The sequence below is a fragment of the Heptranchias perlo genome, chromosome 2 (assembly GCF_035084215.1).
Source record: "Heptranchias perlo isolate sHepPer1 chromosome 2, sHepPer1.hap1, whole genome shotgun sequence".
Classification (NCBI taxonomy): domain Eukaryota; kingdom Metazoa; phylum Chordata; class Chondrichthyes; order Hexanchiformes; family Hexanchidae; genus Heptranchias; species Heptranchias perlo.
Window position 1 is genome coordinate 5,594,183 of NC_090326.1, and position 11,111 is coordinate 5,605,293.

An 11,111-nucleotide genomic window follows, 5' to 3' on the forward strand; every position below is an offset into this window, starting at 1 on the left:
TATTTAACCCTGAGATGAGCTTGTGACAACATACCCGCTCCATAACCAAGGCAGTCTACATCCACCTTCATAACATCGCCTGTCCATACCCCTGCCTCAGCTTATCTGCTGCTGAAACCCTCATCCATGCCTTTTCTACCTCCAGACTCGAATATTCCAATGCTTTCCTGGCCTTCCTCCCATTTTCCACCCTCCATAAACTTGAGCTCATCTAAGTCTCTGCTGCCCATATCCTAATTGGTGAGCAAGATAGCAGCAGACTTCAGGAAAACATAGACAGACGGGTGAAACGGGCAGACACATAGCAAGTGCAACTTAATGCCGATAAGTGTGAAATAACTCAGTTTGGGAGGAACAACATGGAGAGGCAGTTTGAACTAAATGGTACTGTTTTGAGGGGGAGCAAGAGCAGAGGGACCTGGGGATGCATATTCACAAATCTTTGAAGGTGGCAGGACAATTTGATAATATGGTTCATTAAGTATACGGGACACTCAGCTTTGGTCTTGAAAGGGTCGTTTCTGAGAGGATGTTACCCATGGCTGGAGAGCCAAGAACTAGGCGACATAGTCTCAGGATATGGGGTCGGGCATTTAAGGCTGAAATGAGGAGGAATTTCTTCACTCAGAGGGTCGTGAATATTTGGAATTCTCTACCCCATTGTGCTGCGGATGCTGAGTCGTTGAGAATATTCAAGACTGAGATCGATAGATTTTTGGACACCAAGTGAATCAAGGGATAAGGGGATCGGGCGTGAAAGTGGAGTTGAGGTAGAAGATCAGCCATTATCTTATTGAATGGTGGAGCAGGCTCGAGGGGCCGTATGCCCTACTCATGCTCCTATTTCTTATGTTTCTTAAATAGGGACGTTGAATACAAAAACAAGGAAGTCATGCTAATACTTTAGAAATCACTGGTTAGGCCTCAGCTGGAATATTGTGAATAATTCTGGACACCACACTTTAGGAAGGGTGTCAAGGCCTTGGAGATGGATCAGAGGAGGTTTACCAGGATGATATCAGGGATGAGGGACTTCAGTTATGTGGAGAGATTGGAGAAGCTGCGATTGCTCTCCTTAGTGCAGAGAAGGTTAACAAGGGACCTAATAGAAGTATTCACATCTGTGAGGGGTTTTGATGGAGCAAGTAAGGAGAAACTGTTTCCTCTGGTAAGTGGGTCAGAACCAGAGGTCATAAAATTAAAATAATTGACAAACGAACGAGAGGGGAAATTAGGAGTTTTTTCACACTAAGGGTTGTTAAGATCTGGAACGCACTTCATGAAATTGTGTTGGTATCAGACTCGATAGAAACTTTCCAAAGGCAATTGAACATGTACTTAAAAAGAAATAACCTGCAGGGCTACGGAGAACAAGCTGGGGAGTGGGGCTAATTTGGACAGATCCTTCATAGAGACGGCACATATGGTTCTATGATTCTACACATCGACAAAATTCTCTCATCTCTATTTGACATCATCAGGATATATCTGTTATTCTTTATGCTTCTGGACTTCTGAAGTGCCGAGTAGATGATTCAACTCGGCCTCCTCCCGATATCCCCACCATCACAGAAGCCAGTCTTCAGCCAATTCGATTAATTCCACGTGATATCATGAAGCGGCTGAGTGCAGTGGATACAACAAAGGCTACGGGCCCCGACAACATCCAGGCTTTAGTTCTGAACACTTGCGCTCCAGAACTAGCCGCTCCTTTAGCCAAATTATTCCAGTACAGTAACAACACTGATATTTAGCAAACAATGTGGAAAACTGCCCAGGTATGTCCTGTCCACAAAAAGCAGGACAAATCCAATTTGGCCAATTACTGCCCCAGCAGTCTGCTCTCAATCATCAGCAAAGTAATGGAAGGTGTCATCGACAGTGCTATCAGGCGGCATTTACTCACCAATAACCTGCTCACCGATGCTCAGTTTGGGTTCTGCCAAGACCACTCGGCTGCAGACCGCATTACAGCCTTGGTCGAAACATGGACAAAAGAGCTGAATTCCAGAAGTGAGGTGAGAGTGAATGCCCTTAACATCAAGGCAGCATTTGACCGAGTGGAGTGTGGCACCAAGGAGCCCTCGTAAATTGAAGTCAATGGGAATCAGGGGGGAAACTTTCCAGTGGCTGGAGTTATACCTAGCACAAAGGAAGATGGTAGTGGTTGTAGGAAGCCAATCATCTCAGCCGCAGGACATTGCTGCAGGATTTCCTCAGGACAGTGTCTGAGGCCCAACCATCTCCAGCTGCTTCATCAATGACCTACCCTCCATCATAAGGTCAGAAATCGGGAAGTTCGCGGACGATTGCACAGTTTACAGTTCCATTCACAGCCCCTCAGATAATGACGTAGTCCGTGCCCGAATGCAGCAAGACCTGGACAACATCCAGGCTTGGGCTGATAAGTGGCAATTAACATTTGCGCCAGGCAAGTGCCAGGCAATGACCATCTCCAACAATACACAGTCTAACCACATCCCTTTGACATTCAACGGCATTATCATTGCCTACTCCCGCATCATCAACATCTGGGGATCACCATTGACCAGAAACTTAACTCGACCAGCCAAATAAATACTGTGGCTACAAGAGCAGGTCTGAAGCTGGGTATTCTGTGGCAAGCGACTCACCTCCTGACTCCCCAAAGTCTTTCCACCACCTACATCAGATATATAATTGGATGCTTCATTGGGTATCATGGGGATCAGATGCACCGCTCATTCCATTTATTTGTCCAGCAGCAAACAGAAATCATTCTCTTCAACTGTTCTCGCCCGAAGGAAAAGGAAACAACATAAACTGATTCGCCCTTTGTTCTGCCTTGTTCTGTTGGTTTTCACCCACTCACCGAGAAAATGACGGAGAGACTGAAAGTTTAGAACGGCTGTTTCATTTTATAATTCATTACCATTTGTACTTATTGTAAGAGATGGTTCCATCCCAACTACCCATGTCTAATATTCTTATTGACACTAAGATGTGCTTTAAAAGAGTTTCTACTATTTGCACATTGCGGACAAAAGCTGAACATCGAAAACTGCTCTGAAACCAGCTTCGCTTCGCACCCTTGAGTGGGAGGTGGGTTGCTGGTTATAAATAAAGAAGTTCTTACAATCAGCCCCCAAGACCAGAATCCACAAAATGTGTTCCGGATACATTCTGCGTGTCAGCAGTATGGAGGAGCACTTCTGCGCTGCAATTCTGGAATCCGTTCCTTGTTGGCTCCTGAACTCAGACAAATAACGCCGTCGGATTTTTTTTTACTTCAATTCACAAATTAGTAAGTATCACTACGGAAAGTAAGACAAACGAAAGTCTCGCTGGGAGTCGAACCCGGGATCTAAATCCGATTTATTAAACAAGTTATTTCTTTAACTAAGCCACGGTGCCAAATCTCGCCAGCTCTCTCGTTGATATCTATCGGTTGCCTTAGAGCAGATCAGGTTAGTTTGATGAATGTGAGGCCACTTTTTACTCATCAATTTCTCTTGCCTATTTCCCTATGGTTTCCAGAGACTGCCTGTGTATCTTGCTGTGTTTATCTCTGTGGCCATCTGAATGTAAACGTGTGTTTGTGTTTGGTTCTTACATGAAATAAATGAGGGGATCATGCAATTCACCCTTTGACACTGAGGAACTAATCAGCCAAATTTTATTGTGATGCAGCAAAGAAAAGATGCCATCTTGAATGATGTAGCCTCAGTGACGTCCAAAAAGAAACTCTGACCACAACATATTTCGAAAACAACGCCTTTTAAGTTGATGTCAGGCATGCTATTATTGAACCTCGAGGTTTAGGCACTGCACTGATGACCTTCATTAATCTATGGGCTGTTCAGACACTTCGTGTGACACAAGACCTTTCTAATCACTACCAGCTCCTGGAGACGGAGACATCCGTCAGAAGCAGCATTCAACGCTCGGGCCGATATCGCGCTCGGATTCATGGCCTGCTCTCAGCGGACGGCAGCAAACCCAATGCTTAATATACAAAGCAATACGAACAGTGTCTGGAAACAGTTAACCGTTCAGTGAGCAGATTTTGGTGAGAACTGCAAACAGGATCCATGGAATTTATAAACTCGGCCCGTGTACATGACTGCGCTTTTGCTTTATAAAATATGGGAGTATATATATATATATATATATATATATATGAGTGCGAGGTTTCCATATGAAGTGTGGGTGTGTATGAATCAGTGTGAAGTTTATATTGAAGACTGGGTGTGTATGTGATGTTTATAGGAACATAGGAACAGAAGTAGCCCCTCGAGTCTGTTTCGCCATTTTATTGGACCGTGGCTAATCTGTGTCTTCACTCATTCTACCCGTCTTGGTTCCCTAACCCTTAATAAACTCGCCTAACAAAAATCTATCAATCTCAGTTTTAACATTTTCAATTAACTTCGCCTCTACAGCTTTTTTTGCGGAAAAAGTTCCAAATTTCCAATAGCCTTTGTATAAAGAAGTGTTTCCTGGCAACAGCTCTGAAAGGCCTAGCTCTAATTTAAAGGTTATGCCTCCTTGTTCCAGAAAATCCCACGAGAATAAATAGTTTCTCTCCATCTACCCTATCAACTCCTTTAATCATCTTGAACACGTCCATCAGATCACCCTTTAATGTTCTATATTTAAGGGAATACAAGACTTGTATAAGGAGCTTGTCCTCAAAATTTAACCCTTATAGCCCCGGTATCATTCCAGTGAATCTGCACTGCACCCCCGCCCCGCAAGGCCAGTATGTCCTTCCTGATTTGCGGTGTCCAGAACTGAATGCAGTGCTCCAGTTGCAGTCTAACCTGAGTTTTATATAACACCCCTTTGTATTTCAACCCCCTTGAGATTCCATTCGCCTTTTCAATTATCTTGTGTACCTGTGTACTAGATTTTAATGATTTATGTACTTTGATCCCTACATCTCTCTGCTGCTACACAGTTCCAAGCTCCTCACCAGTTAGAAAATATTCTGATTTACATATATATATATGTATATTAGGTCCAAAGTGAATGTCCTCACATTTCTCCACGTTGAACGCCACCTGCCACAGTTTGTCCACGCAATTATTTATCAATATCCTTTTGCACATTTCAGCTCCTATCTACATTATTTACGTTCCCACCTAATTTGGCGTCGTCAGCAAACTTGGATGTATATCTCTCCATTCCTTCATCGAAGTCATTTATAAATAAAGTGAAAAGCTGCAGCCCCCATAGAAATTTCTGGTAGACACCCCTAGTCACATCTTGCCAATTTGAATACATAATCATAATATCTCTATCTCCTACTTCTTAACCAAATCCCTATCCGTGTCAATAGGTTGCCTCCAATTCCATGTGCTCTCATTTTTTATTAACATTCTGTTGTGTGGAACCTTGCCGAATGCCCTCTAGAATTCCATATAAATAACATCAACAGACGTTCCCTTATCCACCACGTTGCTTACATCGTCAAAAGATTTAATTAGGTTTGTTAGACGTGACTTACACTTTAAAAAGCCATGCTTGCTATATCTGATCAGTTCATGTTCGTCGAAGGGCTCAGTAACCCTGTCCCTAATAACAGGTTCTTTGAACTTCCCCACAACAGACGCAACACAATTAGACCTATAATTTCCTCGTGTATCTCTCCCGCCCTTCTTAAATAATGGCTTGCAATTTTCCAATCCAAGAGGACATTTTCCGAATCAAGCGAGATGTGGAAGATCATGGCTAAAGCATCTACAATTACCTCATCTATTACTTTTATTACCTTGGGGTGGGGACCATCACGTCCTGGAGATTTGTCTGTCATTAGTCTCCTTATTTTCTCGATTGCCATTTTTTTTACACAGATTCATTGGCAGCATGGGGCTGAAACGCCATACACACCTGGCACGATCCTGGTACACTGTGAAACCGCAAACAGAACTGGCAGGATCCTGATACAGTCTGAACGGCCATACACACCAAGCAGGATCCTAATACACTGAGAAATAAGTGGCTACCTTGCCATTGACGCTTCCACACCCTGAGAAAAATATATATATATATATTATATATTTCTTAATTATGGAGCCCCTTACTTGCCAATTTGCTCCCTAGCAGAAACATTTTTGTAATTTCCAAAGCTGCAGTATCTGAATCTCATATATTAAAATGTAACAATGGGGTGTAATTATTGGCAAAACAATTGAAAAGAACTCCGAATGTTTTCAGTTCCAATATTACACTGATCGATGATATGCCAGGGTTGTTAAATAAAAGTATACATCCAGTTTCCGTATGTGTATAACCACTTAAAAACTCTTCGCATTTTATAAAACACAATACAACAGGAGAATGTTTAGGGACAGGAAAAGCCCATCTATCCCAAATAAGCCTGTCCCTGTTCCAGAGGACGCCACCTACTACTCCTCTCAGTGTATCTACAGAAACACATTCAAATTATCTTTTCACCCCACTTACACTGCCCCTTTAGTGTCCTTCCCTGGTACCCCCTGCTACATCAGAATATTCAGGCGGTGAAGGATTGGATACTGAAACCAAGTCGTCTGTTGTTCACAAGCTTTTATTTACTGAGATGCACATCGCACACCATGCTTTACAAAAAGCTCTCCCCTTCCTAAGCTTGCTCCCTTATAAATAATTCTAAGAAATTTCCTGATTGATACGTGCTCCTGAACCCAATAACATAATTTGGCACAAATCGCATGTCAATAATTAACACTTCCGCTCTATTATTCTGAATTCCCTTCTTGATCCCGACATCCCCATTTCAGTTTTCTCCGTTATTAATTAATTGGGGTCACTCAAGTGTCTTTCCTGCATTAATTTTGTGAACTCCGTTCAGATATTTCAATAATTGAGACTCTTCCCCAAATAAAACAAATCCAACTCCTATGCGCTTTCCTCAGCCTTAATTCCTGACATGTAATCACTGTTCTCATCTCCCTCTGTGTCAAATTATTCATCCTGTTCAGTCGACTAGACACAATACCCCAGGTAACCTGTTCAATGCCTGTTACAATAACAGTGGAAATTCTGTCCATTCAGAGTCTGTCCCCCTCCCAGTGCGCACAACACCCCAGATAACCTGCCCTGGGCCTGATACAATAACATTCACAGTCTGTACCCTCTCCCGTTGCACACATTACCCCAGATAACCTGCCCTAGGCCTGATAGAGTAATAGTGGAACTTCTGTCCATTCACAGTCTGTCTCTCTCCCATTGCACACATTACCCCAGATAACCTGCCCTAGGCCTGATAGAGTAACAGTCGAACTTCTGTCCATTCACAGTCTGTCTCTCTCCCATTGCACACATTACCCCAGATAACCTGCCCTAGGCCTGATAGAGTAACAGTCGAACTTCTGTCCATTCACAGTCTGTCCCGCTCCCACTGATACCCAACACTCTATTTGCCATTTCTGCAGCAGGTAAGCACCACTGACGGTTTCAAAGATCGATCCACTAGAACCTCTACTGCTGTATAACCAGAATCATGGGTGGATTTGTAAAGAAAGGTCTACAATACAAGGCAGGGCTGATAGCTATAACCATCAGAGGGAAAATATCACCTCCATAGATGTCTCCATGTTCAATAAATATTGGAATCAAGTGAGGATTTGAAACTTTTCACAGCCATTGGTTACCTTCAAGCGAGGTTTCCATTAACGTTGTTTTCATTTCCTACACTCTCCTCTAATGAACCTGTTAATGAAGTCTTGCAACATTTTACCAAATAGTACAATGATATTGAGAAGTTGTTTTATCTCAATACAGCTGACATTGAAAACCACTTTTTTCTACTCTAATTGAAGATGTTCAACAGAAACACAAGGAAACATTCCGGGAACAAACTGAAACATTGATTTCCCAGCTGGTTGATCGATTCGTTGAGCTAACGGTCATTTCTATTGTTCGACGTTGGACACTTGTGGAACATGAAATGTTGGCAAGAGGCCGTGGCCATGAAAAGTGGAGAGAAAGACCATCACCCAACTATATTCCTATTATATTTATAGTATTCTGTAAAACCATGGCCGAGAGATTGAAAGCCCCCATAATGTGTTACTGAAGATCGGTGAGATGGCCTTCACATGAGTCTCCGAGTAGAATATTGTGTTTAGAAATAAAGATTTGAGTACAAGTACAATCTGCAACCTTCCCAGTTCCTGTCTAGGTTCATGATGTAACTTTTGGAGAGAGATCATTCTGCCCAGACCGTGGTGTACACATTCCCGCATGTCACCATCCAAGAGTTTGCAGCTGGCCTCCCACAATTCCTGACTCCAGATCCAGGTGACAACCGGAAACGCCTCAGTGAAGCCCACAGCAAGGAAGATAGGCGGTTTGAGATATTTCTCCATTTTGTTGCTGGTCTCTCCTCTCCACACAGTCAGCTCAGCACCTGAAGGAGATTCTGGGTCCATTTCTTCATCAAACCACCTGACGAGTTACTGACTTGTTGAAGGAGATGGTTGAAGGCAGATTGGAAATACAGGGAGTTTTACTGGTAAAAGGGACCTCCTGAACACATTTCACTACCTGTTTGAGTCTCAGAATAAAGCACTAACACGGGCCACAGTAGGAGCTGTGGAAAAAAATGTATTTGGAGACTGGAACCCACACAAAGCATTAAGACTGACCCCAATTGGCTGTGCAGTGCTGGCTCATGTCATCGAATTCTGCGATATAATATAACAGCTCGATCTACAGAGCTGCGACATTCTGTGTGAAAGGCTCCAGTGACTGGCACCCGCACTATACAAATGCCGGGTGTGAGGTAACTGTTTATTTATCTATAACTGTTAGGCAAATTATAGAACAGACTTGGATTGTGTTGTTGCTCAGTAATGAAAGAAAACAAACATTTCAGTTAAACCAGAAAGAAGCAGATTTTACACAACTGTGACAAAGGATAACAGGATCGGAGTATCTAAAATAGATCCTCTGAACAAGTAGGGATTTGACAATCATTATCGGATCAGTAAATACAGGTCACTGAAAGAGTCTGATAATTTAATTGCAATAAATGACATTTATTGCTGTTTTTCTCACTGCCCAAGATACGTCCACTGAAGAGGCTCCTTCTCACTGTTTCTTGCACGTCGGCCGACACTAACTACAGCAGTCTGTATGTCAGAGCATCCCACCCTCTTGCTGAGGTTTAGGGGCAAGCCTCAGCCACCGGACTGTCAACGTGTGTAGGAGAGGGAAGCAGAAACACCAAACATTCAGTAACAAAGAGCAAAATACAGCTTGCGATTCCACGTCGGTTTCTATGCAAGAGCAATCCAGCCAGTCCCACTCCCCCGCCCTTTCCCCGAAGCTCTGCAATTGTTTTTACCTCCAAGTACTTATCCAGTTCCCCTTTGAAGGCCATGATTTAATCTGCCTCCACCACCCCCTCGGGCAGTGCATTCCAGATCCTAAACACTCGCTGTGTAAAAAAGTGTTTCCTCATGTCACCTTTGGTTCATCTTCCTCATGTCACCTTTAGTATCAGTAATACTGTTATTAATAAACACTGTACATTATTAGTATGAGTAATAGTGTTAATAAACACTGCACATTATTATTATCAGTAATAATGCTATTAATGTGTTATTAATTAACACTGCACATTATTATTAGTATCAGTGACAGTGTTATTAATAAACACAGGTGGTTTATCCTGATTCCTGTTATTTCTCTCTCTGTCTCGTTATATGTCTCGCTCTCGCTTTCACTCTCAGTGATCCCCAGGCTGAATTATTACGGTCGCACAGAATCTTTTGCAGAGGATCTCGCCTCCGCTCTGAATACCAACCGGTCATTGACGGTTCTGTTCTTGGATAAAAATAATCAGGGAGATTCAGGAGTGAAACTGCTGTCTGCAGCTCTGAGGAACCCGGACTGTAAAATACAGAAACTGCAGTAAGTACCAGACTGTGTGAGATTGTGTTTTTAATAACTGGATGCCTAACACTACATTATTATTAGCATCAGTAATATTGTTATGAACAAACACTGTACATTATTAGTGTCAATGTTACTAAAAGTAAAGTAGTGTTTATTAATATCAGTAATACTGTTATTAATGAACACTGGGGATTTACCCTGATTCCTGTTATTTCTCTCTCCATGGTCCCCAGACTGGATCGTGTGGGTTTCACAGATTCTTGTACTAATTGATCTCGTCTCTGGCCTCAGGACAAACCGGTCACTGACGTTTCTGTCCCTGAGATTAAACTCCTTCACAGACCGACCTGTCCCCGCTCTCCGCTCCCTCATACTGACCCGCGAGAGTCTGGAGTGGATCGGGTGAGTATTTGTGTTAATGCATAATGTAATGAATAAAATATCAATGGGATTCAGTCCCTTTTATGGTGATACTTGTCTGTAATTATGATTGAAATATTAGCTCGAGTCTCCCTGTTACTTATACTGATGTGCATTCTGATTATTTCCTGTTTAATCTTTAATCTGTTTCAGGCTGTCGAGGGATCAAACGGCAGGAGACACCTGGAATCGCTGTGGCAATCCAGACCCGGATTGAGAGCGGAATTTGATCATTTCAGTTTATAAACATTATTGGTCTCATTGTCTGGACATTTTTGGCCGATTCCCGGTCCCTCCCCTTTAACCGGCCCCGCTCCAGGTTTAAATCCTAACGGCCCTTTAACGGTTTCCGGCTCGAGCTGAGCGAGCGCCGTCTCCCATTGTGACGTCAGAGGCCCAGCGACAGGGTCACGAGGATCAGTCACCCGGTCCCCCAGCGCTGATTCCGCCGGTGACCCGGGACTGGATGGTCCCCAATGGGGAACTGGGTAAACGCACAGACAGTGAGGTCCCAGGGTGGGGCTCAGTCTGGGCTGCAGTGGGAATCTGGGTAAAATCACAGACAGTAAGGTCCCAGGGTGGGGCTCAGTCTGGGCTGCAGTGGGAATCTGGGTAAAATCACAGACAGTAAGGTCCCAGGGTGGGGCTCAGTCTGGGCTGCAGTGGGAATCTGGGTAAAATCACAGACAGGAAGGTCCCAGGGTGGGGCTCAGTGTGGGCGGCAGTGGGAATCTGGGTAAAATCACAGACAGGAAGGTCCCAGGGTGAGGCTCAGTGTGGGCTGCAGTGGGAATCTGGGTAAACGC

The 11,111-nt window shown here is 43.5% G+C and overlaps 1 protein-coding gene across 1 annotated transcript in view; it reads left to right on the forward strand.

Moving 5' to 3' along the window:
* LOC137331642 (probable G-protein coupled receptor 139) overlaps positions 1-10,522 on the forward strand; it is a 42,789-nt gene extending 32,267 nt beyond the window's left edge. Inside the window, exons 4-7 of the mRNA XM_067995580.1 lie at positions 7,803-7,943; positions 9,720-9,900; positions 10,177-10,287; positions 10,459-10,522. Coding sequence (XP_067851681.1) covers positions 7,803-7,943; positions 9,720-9,900; positions 10,177-10,287; positions 10,459-10,522 — 497 coding nt within the window. The remainder of the gene's footprint in view (positions 1-7,802; positions 7,944-9,719; positions 9,901-10,176; positions 10,288-10,458) is intronic.
* The last annotated feature ends 589 nt before the right edge of the window (positions 10,523-11,111 follow it).